The sequence below is a fragment of the Halichoeres trimaculatus genome, unplaced genomic scaffold, assembly GCF_033239565.1.
Source record: "Halichoeres trimaculatus isolate MK-OKI-2021-1 unplaced genomic scaffold, fHalTri1.1 fHalTri1_scaffold_9, whole genome shotgun sequence".
In the NCBI taxonomy this organism is placed as follows: Eukaryota; Metazoa; Chordata; class Actinopteri; order Labriformes; family Labridae; genus Halichoeres; species Halichoeres trimaculatus.
In genome coordinates, this window is record NW_027437188.1 from 30,031,799 (window position 1) to 30,056,112 (window position 24,314).

Here is a 24,314-nt window from a genome sequence, read left to right on the forward strand (position 1 = left end):
AGGAGGCAGACAGGCAGCTGTGAGGCACATTAAACACACAGTGGATCACGTCTGTCTGCTTGTCTGTCTGAGTCCAGGAGACATTAAAGTTTGCACTTCTGTCTCCAACAGGTTCAGATGCTGTTGGGTCATTGCTCTGTCTGCCAAAATGCTTCACTCAGGAGTAGAGCTGAACAATTAATCACATTGAGCGGACATCTCGATATAATAGAGTGCAATTTTCAAATTGCAAAGGCTGCAATTTAAATGGAGGGAATATAGTAACTTGTGTTTGTTCTTCCTTAAAACCAGCAAAAGTCAAAATGCTGGTTTTTCTGTAAAAAAACAAAAACAAACTGAACCACAGAGATCCATCCAGTGGAATGATTATGGCTGACAGAGCTATGCCCCTTGTTCCCTTCAGTCTTTGTGTTTTTTTTACTCTGACAACTGGAGGTCTGTAAAATTTCACGGTGTTCCTTTTTTTTTTTCAATCAAAAAGTGCAGGAAAGAAGATTTGTTCATATGTTGACAGTTTTCTTTGTTATGTTGGTCATACTGTAAAATGACTTATTGCATCTTGTTAGTAAATAATACAGAAGATACCCCCCCCCCCCCCCCCCCAAAAAAAAAAAAAAATTGCATGCTATATCGCATTCACAATATTGGTCCAAAAAAAGAAATCACAACTAGATTATTTTCCAAAATCATTCAGCCATATTTACAACTTTTTGTGATTTTGAGTTGTCTTTTCACCACCAGACCATGTGAAAAAATTTGAATAATAATGATGATGATGTCTACACACTATATCATATTTTCCCAAAAATGCACATCACATGTGAGTCAGTCTTAAGGATTTGTTTAGGGGATCTGACATCTCAACTTTTTTGCCCGGCTCATACACAAAGATTAAGATGAGGGATTTTAATTTGGGGAAAAAAAAAAGATTTTAGAACAAAAAAATCACAGGTGGGAGGTGGGGTACACCCTTTACAGGGCTGAGATGTAAACACAAACAACCATTCACACACTTATACCTGCATTAGTCAATTAAAAGTGAACCTACAGATGTAAAGAACATGTGGAAGACAGAAAAACATTCAAATTCAACACAGAACATCTCCTGCTTGGCCTGGGATTTAAACCAGGATACTTCTTGCTGTGACATTTTGCTTTACAGACCAAACTGCTGCTCCATATCTGCATAAAAATGATGATATCTGATGTGAAAGTGGTTCCTCTGAGGAACAGTCACCGTTTTTCTTCAATAAATCTTTCAAGCAGCCATTGGCTCAGACACTAATGAGCTTTTTGATACCTTAGATCAGAAATGAACATCCTCAGAAACTTTGAGCTGCACATTTTCAGATTGTTAGAAGTGTTGTGTACTGACTCCACTGTTTATCAAACTCAAAAGAGAATATTTGGCTCTTAAAAAAAGCAGTTAACTCTGATTTGTGTTTGATTTCACCAGTATAGGCTTATTCTCACTTTTTTACAGTAAGGTCATCTTTGTTTTGTCTTTGTTTTTCAAATTCTGTTTTTCAAAGCACTGTCAAAAGAGATACCCCAGCCGAACCCTGGTTACCAACACAGCCAGTGCCCCAGCCGGAAACTTCCCCCTCAGAGCTTTTATCTCACTGGAAAAGACCCAGGAAAATCCCAGCAAGTGCTCCTTTTATTTAGCAGATTCAAACAAAACAGGTCGTATGTGTACACGGGTGTTTCCACCCACCTCAGACGCTGGCATCACACACCGCAGTTCCCTCCTGCCAGAGGTTTGTTTTGTCTGTTCTCTTTCTGGCTTCAGACCAGAGGATGGATCATTCAGGGAGTGTGGTGTCCACTAACTACACAGAGTGTAAGTGATACAGGCAGAGCGTAGTGCATCATTCAGCAGGACAGAGCTGTCAGGTGCCCACGCTCTGCAGGGAGAAAAACAGAGCTGACATCCAACGACGGTCAGGTAAACAGTCATTCAGGATGAGTCAGAATGTTTTGTTTTTCCCGAGCGGGGCTGGTAGTAGCAGGGAGAGCACGTGATCGTCTGTTTTTGGCAGAGGGTCCGCCTGGGCTCTGCAGTTTGTTTCACAGAGTCTGCTCCTGCTTTGTCTGCCATCACAACTTCCCATCAGTCTGAGAAATCTGAAAAATGTCCCGGTGGGTTAACAGGAAGACCCTGCATTGTGTTACTGTGTGAGAAGAGGAACTGGTGTTTAGCTTTTGAATAATTTCATCATTTATTCGAGAAGTGAAAGCCTTTGTGCGTCTTCACATGAGATAAGTGGTGTCCCAGCTTCTCACAGACTGAGTGTGAAGCTTCTGTAGATGCAAGGCAAGCGACTGAGCATCACTTCTACAGGACTGCTCACCGCTAAGGGCCCCAAACCACAGGCATTACCCAGACCCACATTGTTGTGCAACGCCCGCCCTGAAGCGATTATGCACGGTGCCTGTCAGGCTGGCCCGGCATTATCACACAATCATACATGCCCCAATGCATGTGCCATTATACATACATGAGCGCTCACTGGAGCTGGCTGCTGTGGGTGGAAATTAAAAAAAAACATTATGAGAGTGCGTCAGATAGGAGGTTCCCCTCCTCTGTTGTCATGGGCACTAATAGTTTATTTCAAGGTTAAAGTGCGTAAGAGTTTGAATCTGAACCACCCCGAGGTGTGTTTCATTCAGGTCAGAGTAAGTGTCACAACTATGCAGCACTATTGTCTGTATTGTGTGGTGAAAATCTTTGCTTACGTACTTCTTTTTTTTAAAAAAAGAGGACAAGTCACCAGCAGTTAGCTTCAAGCTAACATTCGTGTCACGACAGTAAAAAAAAAATCTGCAAACATTTCCGTGGAAAGTGAAGGATGTGATTATCTTTTCCCCATGACTGATAGCTGAGACAGACAAAAATGTAGCTCTCTCTGTATCTTCCAGTTTGGCGCCTCACTCACAGTTCCTGCATTTGATTCAATGAAACACGGTCGTGCCAGTCAGACAGATTAGACGTGTCACCACATGTGGACTCATTTTTCTCTCAATGAATCATTCATGTGTTGGTTGGGGTGATTGACAAGAGAGATACCGAAGAAAAGAGGAACCTTGACGTGCTGACGACACTGGTATTTGTGTCGTCATGATGATAATCCACGATCGTTGAGTTCATTGTGTAAGGCCGTGAGTCATCGACCATCAGTAGTCATGACATGTCCAAGTCATCCCTGTGACCTTTACTCGAAGGTAAGAAACGAGAGAGGAAACTGGATTTAGGTCATGAAGGTAAAACAAAAAAAGTTTGATAATTTCTTCTTAGCTGACATTAAAGTTAGTAACTTTATTTTTTACCCCTCTTTTCCTCTACCACTTCTCCCCCTCTGAGCAGATTTCAGTCTGTAGCTGACAGGAAGTGCCTGCTCTGAAAGCAGTAGCATGGCAGTGATGTCATTAGCAGAGGAAGTAACACAAAACGTGACGCCAGATTCTTCAGCTTCTTCCTCTTTTGGTGTTTCCTCTCGTTTTTTCAGCATCTCTTGGTGGGAAATGGATCAGTGTTATTTCTTATCGGAGCCACAAAAATGTAGAACTCCAGCAGTGAGTTAATGTGCTCGCACTTGGCAAAACAAGATAAGTGCACAGACTGGAGTTTAGAGGAGCCAAAGTAAATGCTGGAGTGATGCTTGTGTTTCCCTGTGTGCAGACTGTTCATCGTGGACTTAATCTCAGTGATGTTATTTTCTGAAGGGATGACAGCCATCGTTTTGGAAGTGCATTCATTTTATAACAGGCAGAAAGGTGAGGCTGAGACGAGCCTTTAGCCTCCAGGTAAACTGCTACAACACGCCCACCTGTCAGTCAAAGCAGCCATGCTGCTAACTTTGCCCAACAGTGCTTGGCCTTATTTCCTTCTAAGTTATTATTTGGGGTATTTTGCCGTTTTTTTAATCAAGAGGAGCTGAAGAGAGACAGGAAACGTGGAGGAGTATCAAGAGGAGGATGACGTACAGTAAAGGGTTATGGCAGGAAGCTGAACCAGCGTTTTCTGAAAGAAGAGGACAGATGAGGCATGCTAAACCACAGAGCTAATCTGCTCCCTAACTAGTTGCAAAAAAATTGTTGCGTGACATGGTCAATTAGTGAAATTGATAAATGTCAAATGGTGTAACTAATATTACACATAAAAAATCTGATATTGCGTAAAAAAGCTAGTAAGACTATGATTTTATCAGTCTACTACACCATCAAAAGTCAAAATTAAAACAATTTCAAAGCATATGACACAAAAAAGAGAGACAACATTGATGTTTAAGGCATCAAAACTTATATTATCAGGTTGAGGAATAAAATATTTTGAATATACTTTGAGATTATATTCATTATATAGTTTATGGGTAACATATAGTGGAGTAACTCTCTGGCGCCATCTACTCCATTGGAGGTACAGAGTTGTATTTTACTTCCAACTCTGCTAAAATGTGAATTTTTCTTAGGGATACACATAAGTTGGTATCAATACCAGTACTGGCTGATGTTGGTCATTTTTTAACATATTAGTATCAGCTAGTATTCACTCATTAGCTGCCAGCATTTTCAGAGCATCTTGAACAATCTTTCAAGAATGTTATTTTCTATGACTATGTAGACACCAAAACTACCGAAGAAGAGCGGACTCTCCCTTTTTTATGTCTCTCTTCCTGTTTTTGATCCCAAAAACAGACAAAATGTACTTTTTTGATCACGTTCATCTTTGGCGCTCTATCCTTTGATCCTCTCCATGGTCGTCTTTTCTCACGATTGCACCGCAATCTCAACAGATCATCTCAGATTGTTTTTTTTTGTTGTTTTTTTTCTTTACCAGTATCAATATTGGTAAATATTGGTTATCTGCCATAACAACAATATTAATATTAGATTTCGGTATCGGCCAAAATGTTTATATCGGTGCATCCCTAAATTTCTTTTTACAGAATATCGATATTAAGAGTTGAAACATTGATAATTTATCACAGGTCAAAGTTTCGTGATATATTGCTGTATCAACATTTTTTCACACCTCCATTTGTAACAACTAAATGCAGATTTGTAGTTCCTCAAAGAAGCAGTGAGGTAAAAAAAAGGTCACTAAGAAAATACCACAAAAGTAAAAATAATGTTGAATTAATAATGCATGAGCTTTAGACAAAGTTATTTTGCTGAACTCGGCTGTAAATCAGTTTGATACTGTGGTGTAAATGGACTTCTGCAGGTCAATGTTTGGTCCAGATCCTTGTTGCTAGTTTGACTGCAGGTCCAGGTCTCTGTGCCCTGATATAATGTCACACATGTGGCCAACTGTCCCTCAGAGAAACGTGAGCCCTAAACCCAGCTGATAAGGCAGATAGAGGATGTTTTCTGTTGGGCAGCACTTCTCCACTAATCACATCCTCATCAATAATACACCAACATGTTGTTGACGTCACGTTGGTAACTTCTTCCGTTTACACTCTTTTTCACACACAGCAAAACTGAAGTCATGAGTCATAATTTCTGTGCGAAATGTCCTTTTTAATAAGAGTGTGAAAAGATAAGCCGAGTCCCGCTACTTCCTGTTTGAAGGTTTGTTCACTTTAAGTCCCCCGTGAGCTGCTTCTGTAAAAATCACACGTGTTAATTTGTTTTTCTTTTCCCTGTTATTTCCATTTTATAATGGGCCCACAGGGGAAAGAACAACTCTGTGATAAAAGCACTGTAATGGCTTCACCACAGCTTATAAGGATTTTTTGGTGTAATTTCCTGAAAACAGGGTGTGTAAATTTAGACCCTGAGAACAGGTATGTGCTTGTCATACACACTGCTTCGTGTGCACCATCTAACGAGGGCAGCAGAAACCAAATTATTTGGCTTCATGAATTAAAAACAGTGCTGTGTCTGTTTCATATTTAATTGTTTTATATCACTTTGGAGCTGCACCATCTGTTCTTTTCAGAGGTTTATTTGTTATCTCTGTGATTAAAATCTTTTTAGATTTAAGAGAATAAGATGATTCTCCGTGATAAATGGAAAAATCAGCTGTGTTCAAAGGTTAAATTGGGGTAACATGCATATCAATGTAACCCCGAATACTCTCCCTGTGGTGGCTCTGGCCCATGGACACGCCCCCCTCACAAACACACAGCAGTGATCCACACACACTGCATCTTTATCCGGGCGGAGCGGGCAGCAGCTCAGCGCTCTGCTGATCAGAGGCAGAAAATAACTGTGCTCCACAGACACAGCTCTGTGCATTTACAGACTCACATTGTGTTGCAGGGAGCAACACATGCACATATTTTAGCATGGTAAGCTTAGCCAGCACAACCCGGTCCCTGTCTGCACACATGAGCTGCGTGCTGCTTTAGTCTGATTCAGGAAATCAGGGAGCACAGGAGGAGAAAGAAAGAAAGAAAGAGCTCGGCATATGAACACTGAGCTGTGGCTGCTCCAAACATCAAGTTATTTTAAAAGTGTGTGAAGCAGCCAGCTGTCATGGAGAACACGTGAACATTCAGAGAAAGTACAAAATGTGCTTGAGCTTTCAGCTCCTTCGCTCTCTGCGGAAGGCAGACGTTTCTTTCCAGGCCGCTGAGGTCAGGTGACTCAAAGGCTGTGAGGTCAAGCTGACAAATCACAAGGTTTATTTTCTGGGATGAGAAAAGTATTGATATTCTACATTTCTAAGTCCTGAATGGCCCTGCCAATGTTGGACATTTCATTTCTTACTTAAGGCCTCTTATTATTTTAGCAATCCATTACTCTGACGATTATATTTACCATTAATCGATGAATTGGAAAAAAAAGGATGAGAATGCATAACAGTAAAAATAGCAAAACCAAACATGCGTTGTTATTTTAGTTGAGAACTATTGTTTGCTCAAAGAAACAACATATTTGGACATAGTTTAAGCTGACCAGATGCTACATTTATAAAGTATAACAAATGACGTGAATGCATTTTTACTTAAAGAATCAACAGTTTGGACAAAATAACTGAAAAATATATTGTTATGTCATCAGGTTAAGAACTTAGTGGGCCAAAAAGGCAAATAAATAAAAAATGTGTCCTCAATCTTTTCACCTGCAGGTCAAACAGTACACCCCTTCTGCCCTACCACTATCTGTAGCAGCTAACGCTAATGCTAATGTTAGTTTAACGAACTCCCTGTGGGATTTTGTAGCTACTCGCCTTGCTGTTGAGCTCCCCGGCTCTTCATCGATGAGCCCAACATGTTTGTATTTTAAGTGCTGGATCATTGCAGTCGTACTGCCGAGCCATGCAAGGTAATTTCTGCAAATGTTGCAATTAACACGCTGTGTGCTTTCACTCAGCGCCAAATACTCCCAAACTGGAAGCAAACGGCTTCTCAGGCTCTGCCATTATTCGCGTGTTTACTTGTTTCCCTCACCTGCCAGCTCGGCTACTCCACCACGCTGATCTGTTTACATGTGACGCGTACAGCCCTGCAGCCCAGGTAATCTACACTCCAGTCCAGTAGGTGGTGGTAATGCACCTTCAGCTTGTTGTCAACCGCTAAATAATCCAACAAAAAGGAAGAAGACAAATAAACTGAAGACAAACCAATACAGTAAGGACACAGCACTGTGCATCAGATATGGAAAAACGTTGTTGGCGCATTTACAAGTCAATTTTCATCGGTTTAACGATTCGCTGTTGCAGCCCTAATATCTTCTTGATTTTCTTTTCGTGCTGTATGTTTGTTGTTTTTCACTGAATTAGCAGCCATCAGCCTCTCATCCTGCTGTTTGTGCTCTGAAATTAGATAAACAACAAAAATCTGATTGGTTTATTTTCAACAAACACACAAACCTCAGCTGACTAGTTTGACTCGATCATTGTGCAGTTTAGAGTTGGAGTTTGTGGTCACTCGCGCTCTCATTCAGCTGACTTTTCTTTTGGTGCCATTTGTGCAGAAGTCAGACGGGGTCATACCAGAGGAAAGAGCAGATGACTTATTATTCGCTCTGTGAGTTCTGTTTGTTTGGCCCCATAATGAGGGCAAATCATAAGTGGGGAACTGTTACTGAGATGTACAGTAAGAGCTTTATCCGCCAGTGTAAGCCTGCTGGAAAAGCCTACCTGGCCCGGGCCCCTCTTTCCTTTTTCCTCTTGTTTTTGCCCCGTCAGATGGCAGAGTTTTGATTAGGAAGTTGCAGCTCTTGAACCCGCTGTTTTCTTCAGCGTGCCTTGCAGCTCGCCGGGCCACATTCTGCACAGAAACCAGAGGCATCGGTGGGATCAGTATCAGGACCAGCCAGCTCTTCCTGTGTGGATACAATGCAGCAGGAAGTTCACTAATAGCCCCTCCACTCCACTCCACTCCACTCCACTGCTGCTCTCACAGTATCACAGAGCGATGAAAGATCCTGGAGTGTCAGTGGCTTTTCTGCTTCTCACCGTGCGCTCAAAACCACTCACAGACTGTTTATCATTTGTCTGCAGCGTCTGTGAGACCGATCAATCTTAAGCTCAACCAGTCATCATCCGCTCAGGAGTCCAAGTTCAGCTCCCTGTGTGTGCGTGTGTGTGTGTGTGTGCGCTCAGATTCTTTGCAGAGGATTGTGAAAAGGAGATCCTGCCAAGAGGCCGTCAGTAAATACATTTGCAGACAGATTTGCTTCTGCATGACTTGCGTTTTCTGCCTCTCCATCTGCGCTTTATGACGCTCATATAACTCAGCATCTGACAATGACCATGTTGAAGAGGTAATTTTCCTGGAAGATATAGACGGCTGCATGGGCTCATAGAACTCATAAGCGAATTAAAGGAGCTCCACACTGAGAGCTCTGTGCTCGGGCCTCCTCATTCCTATCCCTTTGCCAAATTGAATTATGGGAAGCTGACGTCAGCAGGTGAGAAAGAGGCCTTTTTTTTCCTCCTGCTGCTGAAGTGTGCGATCAGCTGTGGCGTGAAGTGAATGCGCATGATGCCCCCGCAGAGTGAGTTTAAAAGGCCAAGAGGGGAAAAGGGGACGAGGAAGGAGAGGGCTTTGATCCATATCCTACGGTCCCTTTCTATTTTTAATCTGGGGTTTATTTAAAACCAAAAACTAACAGTGACACATTGATGCTTCCCCGACAAGCCTGACCTGAGGTGCTGTGTTACACTTCCTGCTGCTATGCAACAATCATCGCATTATCTGCAGTCTATTTTAATGAAACTCAAGACATAAATAAGATGTTACATTTCCTCTGCTCTGTTTTATTTCCATAACACTCATAACTGTTGCTGTATTGACTTTCAGAAGTAGGTCAGAGGTGATCAGCTCAATACTGAGGATAACTTATCAAACAACAAACACATGAAGTCACTGCTCATTACTTGTAAGATTGGTGTTTTTTTCTTGAAGTTGTAAATCCTCTGTGGACGGTCGAATATATAAACAAATCATCTATTATTTTGTTTTGGTAAAATATTTTCTACTTTAGTCTTTTGTCAAGGATTTTATGAAACATATGTTAAAAGACTGAGACTGAATAAAATTAACCCTTTTTTAAAAAATGTTATTCTTTAATTTTTTGGGGGCTTTTTTTATTTTAATTGATTGATTAATTTAATTTTAATTTTCTTTTTTTAATTTTCTTTTAATTCAAACCTGGACCACCCACTCAAGAGCAAACTTTATGGCGTGCAACCACAGACGTAAAAAAAATGGACGTCATTTTGCCCAGCTCAAAGTGAGGTCACCACAAAAACTGCTCCCCCTAGTGGCTGGCTGCAGTATAGGTCAAAAAATCCATCTCCCCAGCCATTCCAGATGGGCTGTGGTCAAACTAAAAAAGGAATACACCTCGTAGAAATGTTTCTCACATCCGGTTGTTGTGGTGATTTGAAGATAATATTGGGCTGCCTTGTATCCAGGTCCTCTTTAAGTTATAAAAGGTTAAAAACAAGTCTTTACATCACCTTTTACAATGATTGACAGCTGCTGTTCTTGTGTGTTTTCTTCGTGGATTGTAAAATGAGTCAGGAGGGAGAGCCAAGAAGAGATTAGACTCTCCAAAGAAAAAAAATATGTATTATTTATGTCACCCAGCTCCACCAGATTCTCTCTGTGTCCCTCATAGCCTCTACTGCGCAGACTGTGGCTGAACAATGGCTGCCAGTGGCGGCAACTGTGACCGGGGGTATTTTGGCTTTGAAACTGTACAATGGTAAATGGCAAAGCCACGCTGTCCACTCTATATACAGTCTATAGGCTTGCTCGACTATCTACTGTATGTAGAATGGACAGTTTGGCTCAACCTTTTCTTCTTGGCTCTTCTTCCTGACATATCTTACTATTTCCCCCCGAAATAACGACGCAAGAACTACAGTTCTCAATCAACCTCTGCTAGTTGAAAGTAATGAAAAGAAAACTTTTCAGAGAAAAAAGGACCTGAACACAATGCAGCCCAATAATATCCTCATATCACCACAGAATCTGGGTATAAGGTTAAAGTTTGACCAAAGCCTATCTGGAATAACTGGGGAGACAGAGTTTTTGACTGCACCCAGTTATCAAGGGAAGCAGTTTTTGTGGTGACCTCACTGAGAGAGATGATGTCCATATTTTTACGGCCCATGGGCGAGCTTCATAAGAAGGGACTTGGCGTTTGTGTCAATTTTGGCGCCCCCTGTTGAAAGAGCAATACCCTGACGAACATAAATTCATGAATTTATATTCACTTTCAGTTTGCTTTGAATTAAAAGACAAATGTATGACTTTGCAGGAGTCTTAGCTGTGGGAAATGGGAAAGAAGTCAGTTCCCAAATGCCACCTACCCCCCACCAGTTCTTTCAAACATTAACATACTCCATAATAGTGGTAAAATCTTCCAAGCTGATGTTCCTTTTTAGTTTTTATAGCTCACAAACAGGCATAAGTAGAAATTTCATTTTGGTTTGTAACTAAATAAAACCCCCTCACAGCAGCTTTAATGGTAGATAATCACATGTTAACTCATTGATCAAGAACAAGTGGATAATCCCATCTGACAGTCCCTGAGGTTCACTTTTGTCCCGGGGGACACATTTATTTAGAACATGAAAAAATCTTTTTGAAGCTGATTCAAAGTGTTGATCTTTGGATCATAAAAAAGTAATCAGCGTGTTCCTGCGAGCTAGTGTCTGTACTTTCTTCTCAGGCTCTGATGCCAAGTTAACCACACCGTGCCACCTTTAGAGCAGAGTCAGCAGCTGTAGACCTCTGGATGGAGAAATCTAGATACATCTGAAATGAGGGGAAAACCTAGTGTGACCTCTTTGATGACTGTCGAGAGAAGGAGAGAGGTGGTTCCCCTGTCATCACTTATCCCCCGCCATCTCACCTGCAGCCGCGTGCTCAGCTCCATACATGCTGTAGTTAAGTGGGCAGACCTGCTGAGCTGGTGTTAGACTAATCACAGGTTTACAGGTTTTCTGTCTAAACCGCACTGATCTAACTCAGCCAGACTCAGCACAAAGCCCCAGACGTGAGCAAGCTGCAGCTTTGGAGCTGCTTACTCTGGTGGTGAGAAAAGGAGCTCTGCATACTCTATATGTCAATTTCCACACCGCCGCAGACATTACACAGAAAATTGCAATGAACACACCTGCAGTCAGGACAAAACGATGGATAACTGAGGATGTGAAAGTCTGATCGCTGTATCTCTAATGAGTTCTGTGGAAAGAGAGCAGAGAAACCACACTTTTCACTTTCCTCCTATTCTATCTCTGATAAGTTCATGTGAAACTTCATGTGCGTGAGTGTGTGTCTGCTGCAAGCTTTCAGTCAGAGAGGAGGGGGCATGTCTGCAGGCGCTCTGTACCTGTAGCTGTACAGGCTCTGCAGCAGTGAGGTTTCACATGTGGCTTCTCTCAATTCAGAGCGGGCCTGCGTGTAGGTGGTGTTTTGCTCTGCTGGGGAATTTTATTTTCTATTTCATGAGTTGACATTTGAGCAGCTCTGAGAGCGTCATAGCCTCGGTCAGTGTGCCAGTACGGGTCTGGCGCACTTTATTCTTTTTTTATGGGCACTTGGCCGCTGTCCCCGAGAGAGGAGATGAGGAGAGGAGAGGAGAGCAAGGGAGAAGGAAGGTAAACAGAGGACGGGAAGGCAGAGAGGAAGGAGGTGAGGAGAAGAAAGCAGTAAGAATAGGAAGCAGAGGGGAGAAGAAAGGAAACAAGAGAGGGATGAAGAAGGAGATTTAAGGTGAAGAAAGGGTGAGAGGAGGTAAAATGAGGCAAGATGGAGAGGGAAGGAGAGAAGAGAAGGAGATCTGTACTGAACACTGTGGCCTTTCAGTTCTGCTGCCAGTGAGGGAGTTTAAAGCAGCACAGTGTGTTCTTTACTGATCCAGGCCTACTCTGTCACACACAACCCCTCTTTCTCCACTTCTTAAATAGCACACACGCTGAAACACACTGTCCCCCGCAGTAACCCACACATATACACAGACGTCCATACTGCATCCATTCCTTGAGTCATGACGTATTCATTCCTGTCATTCAGTTTCGGCAGTCACATGACAAAGTGAACATTCATTTAATGGATGAAGTGTGACACCAGGGATCAGAGCCTGCTGCTAAACATAACCTCTCCAGAAGTGTGTGTGTGCATGTGTGTGTGTGTCTCCAAGAAGGGGTCGAAGGCTAAATTTGCATCGTCCACTTTGGCTCACGCCGCCGTGGCTTCACATTCCATGCCTTTTTTTCTCCTGCTCATGACCGCCGGGTTTCCTGTGAGGCAGGAAGTCAGCTCTGTTTCCTGTCAAGTCCTCTTTCATGTGGTCACTTCCTCCTGTTTTGCCAGCGTCGCTGTGATCTGTTGACTCAGAGAACAGGGGTGCTGCTCCTCGCGGTGGGCTCAGGGCACCAAATATCTTATATTATCCTTCAAAATAAAGTCCTACAGTGAGGTCAGGTTACTTCCTGTTTTTAGGATGATAACATTCTTCTGCGCAAAGAAAAAAATATCGCACTAATTTCATATGAGAATATGTTGGTGTGCATGCTTCGATAACTGTGAGGAGGATTTGCCAGAATTGCCGGCACTCTGAGCTCATGCTGTTTTTCTTTCTCCAAAACTTTCTGCAGTGTCTTTTTCCCTTTTTTTCTAAAGTGCAAATCAGAAGAAACAAAAAGCTCCACTTTCCGAGATAGGACAGTGTTATTGGCACGTTATTATACAACAGAAGATAGAGTGGCCCTCGGATGAGGGTTATCAGAGTTCAGTTTTGTGAAAATGTGGGTGTTGTAACCTTGTTGAGGAATGTTGATTGTGATGGCTGCCTGGCTGGGAATCCTGCCTTTACTGTTTCCTAAGAGATACTAGCACGTTGGCTCTGATTACGATTGAACTTTGCACGCAGTGATTAGCAGGAATGTTAAGATTCCTGTGTGCTGCAGCCGCAGATAAATCTGTGTCACATCCAGGTACAGGACCCAACAGAAACATACTCCTACTTTGTCACATAATATCCAAAAGGACGTCACTGAAGGCAGCAGGAAATGTTGCAGAAATCTGTGTCTTCAAGTGCCCGATAGTGCGTTCATGTGCGTCTTTAAACCCTGGTATTACCAGCTGCAGTGGAGTGAGCAACAAAATCAAAACCATACAGTGCTGCTGTTTGTCATGATGCCACTCCACTAAAAACATGAGCTGGAACACACACACACACACACACACACACACACACAGACACACACATGCACATACACACACAGACGAGGCTTTTCCATTGGCCCCAGCAGACACCCTTTAGCCACACTCCCCACACAGAACGCAGAGTTCTGCCGAGTTCCCATCAGAGGAGTTTTTATGACCCTTCACTCGTACTCCCTCTTCTTCATGGAGGCTTTTAAGCAACTTTTTAAACATTCTCCATCATGACAACACCCAGCGTATGACTGTGACATAAACTAAGTGTAGACTCGAGCTGTGTGTTTCTCCTTCCTGTCATCAGGATGATATAGGGCTGTAACAGGACATCCCGGCGTCTGCGCTCACATTGTAGTCATTCCTCGCTGCAGCACAGCTGAAATTACCAGCACTCTGCGCGGTCATGGGAAAGACAGGCTCATGACCAGAGTCTGGTCCTCGCATTTTGTCATAGCTCCTATTCGGTGGGGGGGCGTAGAGCATTTGCTAGGTTAATCAAGGAGGAGCAGTCACATCATTCAAATCATGTAAACCTTCCTTGAAAGTATTAACTGAGGCTGTTTGGAAACTGATTTCATCCATTCATTCATAAAAGGCTGATGTCCTATGTGTGCCAGAGCAGGGGTTTCCAAACTTCTCAACCCACGACCCGCAAAATGGCAAAACACCACCAGTCCAACCCAAAAACCAACCAAAACACAGCCAAAACACACTGAATTAGACCTGTTGCTATGTCTACTGAGTTAATCTTTCACAACTGAAAGCATCATTATTCTGGTTAAACCACCTCTTATTGGATTATATTTAAAAAATACTGGATGAAAGATTCAATTTCAATAGTTTTTGAGTTTGAAGGCATTTTGTGATCCTGAGGGGTCCCAACCTCTGCTTCATGGACCATTGTGCCTGATAGTCTGCCTTCCACCAGTGAAGGGAGGAGAGAGGCTAAAGTAGTTAGATTAATGATTTATTAAAACAATCTTTTTGCGAATGTTTTGGACCAATATTGGGATTCAGATTTTTGGGAGGGATTTTTATCTTCTGCATTATTCACTAAACACAAGCAATAAATCATTCTATCGTGTGACCAACACAAGAAAGAATACTGAAATATATAAACACTTAAGGGCCAGGCCTTCATTTTATGATGAAATGAGATGAATGGTGCATAAAATTATACAGATAACATCTTTGTTTGAATATTACAGTCACAGCAGAATATTGACTGATTAATTTGACTTCAAGCCTTCTAGATGTGTAATATTTTTTTCAGAAAAAACTGCATTTTGACTTTTGCTGGTTCTAAGGAAGAATGAGCACAAGATACTAAAATTCCTCCAGGTTCATGTACATGACACTTATTTTTCATTTAAACTGCAACCTTAGTTTAGTATTTGAAAATTGCATTCTTTTACGTTGCAATGTTGGTTTCACTTCGATTAATATTTCCGCCCTACGTGGCAGCATCCACAACCCCAGTTTCAGATGTTACAAAAGTTGTCCTACAGCATCTTCGCTCCACTTCATAGTGACCATTAGTGATGGGTTACAAATGAGGTACCTATTCACGTAAAACCAAAGGGTGCCATGTTGAGGTACCTAAACGCATTCTTGTGACTGTGAGTGGGAAAGTAGATGACTTTCCATGCTGAGCATGAACATCGCATTGCAAGGTTATAAATCAAAGAATAATTATGTTAAATTGAAAAACGTTGAGATTTTCTAATGAAACAAATTCATATTTATTACTACATTAACACACAAAAGTACCAAAAATTGGTACTGTTGAGTACCAACATGGATTGCCTAGCACTGAGCATCTTTACTGTGCCTTACTGTACTGTACCGTACTGTACCGTACTGTACCGTACTGTACCGTACTGTGCCGTACTGTACCATACTGGACCGTACTGTACCGTACCGTACTGTCCCGTACTGTACCGTACCGTACTGTGCCGTACCACACTGGACCGTACAGTACATTACCGTACTGTACCATACCGTACTGAACTGTACCGGACTGTACCGTACCGTACCGTACCGTACCGTACCGTACTGTACCGTACCGTAACGTACTGTACCATACTGTACCGTACCGTAACGTACTGTACCGTACTGTAACCATACTGTATCATTTACCAGCATGCCATTTGGTGGCATTTTTCAAAGAAAGCATAAAAGTAGTTGAAAGACATGTTTACTAGCATCGGCAGTATGGGCTGAGTTTTGTACTAAAAGCTGGATTTGAGTTATTATAATGAATTTATTTGCTTTGAATTTGTATCTAACCTACTTAAAAATTCAGCTACTTATTCCTTAAATTCAAAAATTCAAAACTCAACTCCAGTTCGCACAGATGTCCTCTGCCACAGTTAATAAGCGCTCTACTGGAGTCTTGTAGCATGAAAACGATTATTCCAAAATAAATGAGAATTTGTCAAACGTTAGACATGGACGTGAGGGGGATTTCTCTAAATCTGGGCTTCATAACTCTTCCTCGAGGCTATAGATGATAATGGTTGTGCCACCCTGAACTAAAAATTGAATTGTCAAACTGAGTGTGTGAACTAAAGTTTAATTTTGTATTTTGGAATTTTCATACATAGATACACATTCAGAGCAGATGAATTCAGTCACAGATCATACTTTTCAAAATTCAATAAGAACTTAAATTCAGTTTCTAGTGGCAAAAATCTCAGCCCTGTACCTCAAAAATACAAGTCTCTCATCTGTAGGCCACAGACTTCAGCTATCCTTGTTGACTAAATTTATACCATAAGTCACGCCCCATCTTGATTTTGAATGGTTGTTAATGGAAAGTGTTTATAATTTATGTTTGTAGACACGGGCCTCATTAGTAAACAAGTTATTATGACTGATGTATCAATCATTATTACTTTAATTGTCCACCATTTTCAAAAACAGAGGTCAGATGACTCATCTGATGGCGTCCCTGTGAACAGGTTGTTGTCGTCTGTCAGGTTTTATGTGGAGCTTCCCAAGTTTAAGGGAACTCCCTTAATGAGTCTGTAGATATTAACAGGCCTGGTTAAACTCTTTGTAGGGCATTGTGGGAAGATATCTGTCTCTGCATCGGTGCATCCCCCATTCCAGTAGTTTTTTTCTTGCAAGTCGCCCAGTTTGATAAAAGTTTAGCATTGTAAGGCCAGTAACTCTTGAAGATTTCAAAATTATTCAATTAAACTAAGATTTATTATGTTTCTTGATTTTTAATGGTAAGAGTTAAATGCTTTTTAAATTTTTTGTGTTGTTTTGGATCAAATTTCTTTAAGTTTCAGATTCTGTGAGAGGAAAAAATCCATATCTAACTTATCTTATGATATTATGAGCATTCTCCTCTATTTTTAGACATTTTACAGACTAAACAGAGGATGTATTACTACTCAGATAAATAAATCAACAGTGAGGTATGGTAAAGCTTTGAGTCTGAGATATTCTGATACTAGAGATGGCAGAGATGAGAAGAGGCAGAGGGCAGACTGTGAACCAGATGTGAGGCAGTGACTCACAGCAGGAACAGGCCTGATGACGTTAGCCACTATGCACGCAAAGCTCCGTGTGTGTGTGTGTCTGTGTGTGTATCTGTGTGTGTGTGCGTGCAGGGACTTCCATCTTTCTTCCAAAACAACAAGCTCTACGCATGCACAGTAATGTCTGGCCAAGGCTCATTACTTCACGTTATGGCCGGGACACAAAACCACACAGAGGAGTGTGAGTTACTCTCTGAGGGTAAACGGTCACTTAGGAAACAGTTTGGGACGATTTAGAGTTTGGAAAACTAAACAAGTGAAGTCTAGGACTTGGTGTGAAGAGTGTCCCGGTACAGTTGACAGAAACGGTGCGTCACCCTCTGTAGTTTGCTTATCAGATGTATTCTCGCTCTTGTTTGCAGACTTTTAACAATGCTTCACTAGCTTCCTGCACAAAAATTAGTTTTTCCACTGAGGGTGTCACTAAGCAACGTGAGAGCGCACTATTGATGTGTCTGTAAGAGGAAAGATTAGTCTGTTTCCTCCCTTTGATTCTCGGCTGGTTTGGACAAGACGTGCAGTCAGGTGGAATGTGATTGTTGGTATAAAGGTGTTTTTCAACGGGCCGCTCTGTTTCTGTGAGGGAAGTCGAGGCCTGCGTGTACAGTGTGAGATAAGAGTGTGTGCAGTTTAATCCTCACTCTCGCAGGATGTATTGCTCATTCAGCAAACGTATTGACACCTGCTGCTGTGTGTATGTGCAGATGTGCTTCCTTTGATTGCAAATGACATTAGATTGTTGATTGACCTTAAAATCTCTCCTTTCTCCTCTACACGTCAGCTTTCAGAGCCTGTGTGTTTGAAAAGAGCCACCTGTACCGAGGATTAGCACTGTTATGTTGAAGCAGAAACGTTTTGGGAAAAGGGCAAACACACGCCTCTTTCTGTCTTTCTTTTAATCCGTTTCTCAAACTTTTCTCTTTTTCCCTCCTGCAGAACTCCATCAGACACAACCTGTCGCTGCACAGCCGCTTCATCCGCGTGCAGAATGAGGGGACCGGGAAGAGCTCGTGGTGGATGTTGAATCCTGAAGGCGGGAAGAGCGGCAAGTCCCCGAGACGCAGGGCGGCCTCGATGGACAACAACAGCAAGTTTACGAAGAGTAGAGGACGAGCTGCTAAGAAAAAGGTGAAGGAAGAAGGAATCTGTTCAATACTTTGTTTTTAGAGACAGGTTATACTAGGTTTTACTAGGGGTGGGCGATATAGCCTCAAAATTATATCACCATATTCAAGGAAATTTGGGATAACATTATTTATGACCATAAGGGGGAGGCTGCTACACAAGCTTGAAATGTAAACATAGTAAGTAGGTCAGATTCATAGGAAATCTGACGTTTTGGAGGAGGAAAAGTTAATCTTGTTGGTAAAAAACTTCATGATTCTATAAGACACAACACATTCTTTCTGTAAATACACCAACAGGAAGGAGAAGGCATGGACTGAAGGAGCTGAAGTTTTGGGGAGGGCCAGTTGAGCTTAACATGCTAATTAATTACCATGAAAGTACGTTGTCATGTGTGGGATTCCTGCAGGAACATGTGGTTCTTCTGTGATCTTGTGATTTCGGGTGTCCAGCTGCTATGGGCGCTGCCCTGCACTGTGCTGCAGAGACGCATCGAGTATGAATTGATGCGCGGCCAAAATCCACGGAACTGAGCTGCGCTTAGGGGTAAAGCTGATATTGGATTTAGACATTCGGCTTGACCGCACGTCCGTCGTAGAGGCAAAAATATCCACTGATATTAACGTAGCTTTAGCATCCTCCTCACGTGTCTTCATAGTCTGGTAGTATTCGGCCGTGTGTTTCAGCTTTAGGTGGTGGAACATGTTTGTGGTGTTGCCGCCCTTCGCGCTATAAGTTCTCCTGCAAATTTAGTATTTACTGTGTTTTGCTGCGTGTCTGATCTTTATTCAGCCAAACCCCCTCCACATCACTGAGGTAGCTCCTCTTTTAGGCACTAACTCATCATGTGAGGACAAAGTTGATGCTGCCGTGCTACTTCCGCTCTTTTTTGGTTTTTCACACCGCAGGGAGCGTCATACGTCATTGCGCCTCTGCGCCGTAAATATTGTGAAATGACAAATTTATATCATCAAAAAAATTATACTGGTATTATCATAGACGGTGTGATATGTCACACCCCTAATACAGAAGTTTTTCAAACTTTTCAAACTTTATGTGAACAACAGTTGTCTCCCGCACACTGTAAAAAGTTGAAATCTTATCAAGTGATTTTCTCTTATTTTCAGTAGAAAATGTCTTTTAGATTTAAGATTTTGGTCAGCCAAATTCACCTGACCAGACCAGAAAAATGTGTTATTTAAAGTTATTTAAACACAAAAATTAGGCATAAATTTCTTGTAAGAAGTTAAAAAAATCTGCCAATGGAACAAGAGAAAAGTTACTTGTATTAAGACATTATTCTAGTTTGAAGCAAATTTTTGAGCAATTTTTTTCTTGCTCCATGGGCAGATTTGACCAGTTGAATGTGAATCATATCAAGGAAAACAAGACATTTTTCTTGATAAGATTTCAATTTTTTGCAGTGTGATGACAATTTTTACCTTTTTTTTTAACAGAATCTAACCCAGGTTTTTATTCTAATTGTTTCAACCTGTAACAAATGTTCCACTCCTTGCCTCTGGAACATCCTCTAACCCTCTCGTCTCTCCACAGCTGTCTCTTCAGGGTGGCCCTGACGGAGGAGCTGACAGCCCCGGCTCCTTCTCCAAGTGGCCCGGCAGCCCAAACTCCCACAGCAACGATGACTTTGACGCCTGGAACAGCTTCAGACCTCGAACCAGCTCCAACGCCAGCACTCTGAGCGACCGCCTCTCCCCCTTCATGCCTGAGGATGACTTCGGGGAGGCAGATGTGCACATGGGCTACCCAGGAGCCCCTGGGAGCAAGATGACGGCTACGCTGCCCAGCCTGACGGAGATGACGGGCTCTTTGGGTCACAGCTCTGAGAATGTCATGGAGAATCTCCTGGACAACCTGAACCTGCTGTCGCCAAACAACACACAGGTTGGAGGAGGCGGGACGACCCCATGCTCCTCTCAGTCCTCACCATCTCCCATGATGCAGCAGAGCCCTGGATATCCAGCATACAGCTCACCCAGCATGGCCTCACAGCCTCAGCAGGAGTATCGCAAGTGTGTGTACGGCCAAGCAGGGATGAATTCGCTATCATCCATGCCTCTGCAGACGGTGCAGGAGAGCAAGCCCAGCTTTGGACCAGGTCTGGGTCAGTACAGCTGCACTGCAGGACTCCTGAAGGAGCTGCTGACCACAGACACAGACCAGCACGGAGACCTCATGCCTTCAGTGGACTCGGTGGTGTCTCAGTCCAGCGGGGGCTGCATGCTGCCTCCTTACAGCAGCAGCCAGCACGCAGCCAAACTGCTGGCAGCAGGGAACGGACAGCCTCACGCGTTCTCACACTCCCGCTCCCACAATGTACGCAGCCAGGCCCCCGCCAGTTCACCCGCTATGAATGGCCGCCTGCTCATGCCACTTGGTCACAGCAGCGCCAACACACGTTTGCCATCAGCCAAAAGCCCGATGCAGATGCCTTACAGCCTTTCTGGCCACCTCAGCGCAGGTGGGGTGATGCCCGGAGGCTTCTGCCCTCTCAACACCAACGGATACGGACGACCCGGCCTCCAGCAGCCATCACACACAGAGAAACTGCCCAGCGACCTGGACGACATGCGCGTTGAAAAGTTTGAGTTTGACATGGAGACGGTCCTCCATGACACTCTGATGGACGGGGACGCCCTGGACTTCAACTTTGAGCCGATGGTGACCCAGCAAGGTTTCCCACATGGAGTGAAGACCACCACACACAGCTGGGTGTCAGGGTAGAGACTGTGGAGCTGAAAGGTTCAGATCAGCTGACCTCTTTGGTGGAAAACGTCAAACATTATTGAAGGATGTTCAGTCCTCGTCCTCACTTTGACAGTTTCTGCTCAGTCAATGTTCCTTTTCAAAGAAACTTTGTGGATCTCTTCAGGAGACTGAAACTGGTTTTGATCTGCTGAGACTGCATCTCCATTAGTGCCCCTGAACTGGTGAAGATAAGTGTCACACAATCTGTACAAACTAAGTGCCAAACGTTTTGCCTTAACACACGAGCCAAACTGAAACACACCTCTTTGGTTTACTCATTAAGGTCAGCAACACAATCTGTACAAGTGCTTGAAACACACGCTGTTTACTGTGTCCACAATCAAACTTCATGTATGTACAGAGTAGTGATAAGTGATTACCACTGCAGCAGATTTATGAAGGTCATGTGACTGTGACACGATGTGGAGTAAGAGACTTCTCAAGGGATCCCTGGATGATGTTACATTTGAACTCACTCTGTCGTCACCTGAATGTACATAATGTCAGCACACCGTTTGTAAAATCAGGTCTGGTAGTGAACTTTTTTTAAAGACTGTAAATAGTGTTTACTGAGGAGAAGCAAAAACAAAAACATGGCAGCAGAAATGAGGTCGCAGAGAAAACTGGATCAGATTCTTCTGAACACACATCTGTGCTGGAGGATCCTCCTGAATCAGGCTGTAAACGTTCGTAACCTTTCTAAATTCTTGTACATACGTTAAGATTGTATATTAACATGATGTAGTAGATGTTTACTAGCTTTAGTATATATTTGAGACTAAATTATTTGTGGTTAATATAGATTTATGCTGGTGCATAACCTGCACTCAGACGTCAGAACTGATCTGAGTGGTTTGTCACATTTAACCTTAATACCACAGAGGCCTGTTTAATGTGCCTAACACAGTAGAGTTAGACTGCAGCCTTGAAGAGTTTTATATTTAATGTTTATGGTCCAGAAGATCCTCAAATCTTAAAAAAAAGTGCAGTGAATTCTCTATCTTACGTTTCCTGCTTTTACTTTCATGTAGAAGTCAAGGACAATGAGTGACGGTAGATTTCTCTTGAACGCATCACAGCGCTCTGAATGTGAAGAGGTGAAGGCTTGTCGGTGGTTTCGAGATGTTCTCAGTCCTGCTGATGTTTTCAAAGAGCACGAGTCCAGGACGTGTGAGAGATTGTTGCAGAAGACACTGTGAGATACCAGCATGTCCCCGGTTCAGTTTCAGGACTTCTTCTACTTTCTTTTTCGTCTCTAAAGAATTTGTGTGACTGACTTCAGTAGCCCTGTGTTGCTTTCTGTAGAATCAGCTTTGCTTCTTTTATCAAGACTCCACTTTCACTCTGTCCCTCCTACCTCTGCCTATCTCTGTGTCTTTTTAAACATTTTATAAACATGTGACTCGATGGCTCCAATCACCTTTTAAATAACAAGTCTGACTTTTTTAAGATGCTCTTGAAAAGCACCACTAAGTGTTAAGTATCTATCAAGCTTGTACATTTGCTTTTTTTTTCCTAACTTGCTTTTCCTACTTGGAGCTGTCCGTCACAAACAGTGACACAGATTGTTTCTACCTTTGTGGAGATGATGTCTGTAATAATGACTGCTTCTCATGAGGCTGACTCAGAGGGTAAATGACCATGTTATGTAGAGATAACAAAACTAAAACTGCCTATTTGACATTAATTAATGTTTAATCTGTGATTCATAAAGAAACCACACTTGTATGATGGTGTCTGATGATGTGTTGACCTTGAGTGTGCAGAGTTGGGTTTTTTCCTAATCTCACTCCGTACTTAAAGTGAGATCAGGCTCATCAGGAGGGGCTGAAAATCCAGACTTGCATACTTCAGAGTCGTGACAACACATGACCAGACACTGCTGACATTCAGAGAGTGGGGAAGGTTTTCAAATACTCAAATTAAATTGTTAACATTTCAAAAGGTCCTGCAGGGACGCCAATAAAGAAGCTGCTGTTTGGCTTTGGTGCCAGGTGTTGCCTTTCTTACCCAAACATGTCAGAGTGTACAATAGCCAAATCTGCCTTTGAAGTTAAAGTGATATATTTAGCATTTTTGTCATGTGATATGTTCAGAATTATATAAATATACATATATATATATATATATTTGTGCCGGTCACTCAAGTCAGGATGAACTGTAATGAATCCATGTAGTCAGTGTCACAGGGTTCACTCGAAAAGTAAAGAGCTGTACTAAGTAAATTATATCTCTACATTTTGAAATGATTGAATCTATGCATTGTATTTCTTAGTTTTGTGTTGCTATTGATATATTTCCTTTTTTCTTTGAATTTATGACAGAGATCTTTTATTGTAACATAGCGCTGTGAGATATTATGGTGATGTTGTTGTCAAAACTCTATGTTCCAGATAGTTATATGGGAAAAAAATGAAGTTTATTTAGAGAATAGATGATGCAGTGATTAATATGCTAAGCTTTTGTAAACTGACAATGTTGTATTTCTTGTATTTTAGCTACCATTTTTAGAAAAGAGCTTCAAAAAGCAAATTATTAGAAAAAAAAAGTTAAGATATACTGAGTTTTTAAGATGATAACACACTTTTTAGTCAGAGAGATGTCCTGCTCAGAACGCAGATTCTGGACCAATTTTGTAATTTTATGAATAGAGAGATGTTGCACTTTTACTCACATTTTATAACAAAGTGCTCCTCATAACACGAGGCAGAGGTCCCATGACATATTTTCAATAAATCTGTTACATCTAACTTATCTACAGAGATAAATCGGGCTTGTGCTGTTTGATTCGCAGTCAATAAGGATACATAACTTGTTCAATATTAATGTATTAAAAACTGAATAAATGTAATTCTGTGTTTAATTTGTGTCACGTGTTATTCATTAGTTAGATCTATGTATCAGCTGAGAGCAGGGGTCAACAACCTTTTTGGTCTGAAGGGCTACTTGTGTACAAACTCTCCAAATAACAAACTTACACAAATCATCTTTTATTATTATTATTTTTATTTATTATTATTATTTAATAAATTAATTTTATTTATCTATTCAAACATTTTAAATCAGTGGTCTACAGAGGAGGGTTAGGGCCACTGAAAAAAGCCTTTTTTTTTTTCATTTCTTTTTTTTTCCGAAGAAAAAAAAAAGGGTCAGAATTCTGACTTTTTTCCACAGAAAAAATAGAAATAATCAAAAATTGGAAGGTTATTTTTTTTATTTATTTATTTTTTCA

At 41.9% G+C, this 24,314-nt stretch overlaps 1 protein-coding gene across 1 annotated transcript in view; it reads left to right on the forward strand.

Annotated features, from left to right (window-relative positions):
* The window catches only part of foxo1a (forkhead box O1 a), a 31,744-nt gene extending 7,799 nt beyond the window's left edge, over positions 1 to 23,945 (forward strand). Inside the window, exons 2-3 of the mRNA XM_074679801.1 lie at positions 18,125 to 18,316; positions 19,868 to 23,945. Of these exons, the coding sequence (XP_074535902.1) occupies positions 18,125 to 18,316; positions 19,868 to 21,058 (1,383 nt within the window). The 3' untranslated portion in view covers positions 21,059 to 23,945. The remainder of the gene's footprint in view (positions 1 to 18,124; positions 18,317 to 19,867) is intronic.
* Positions 23,946 to 24,314: the final 369 nt, after the last annotated feature.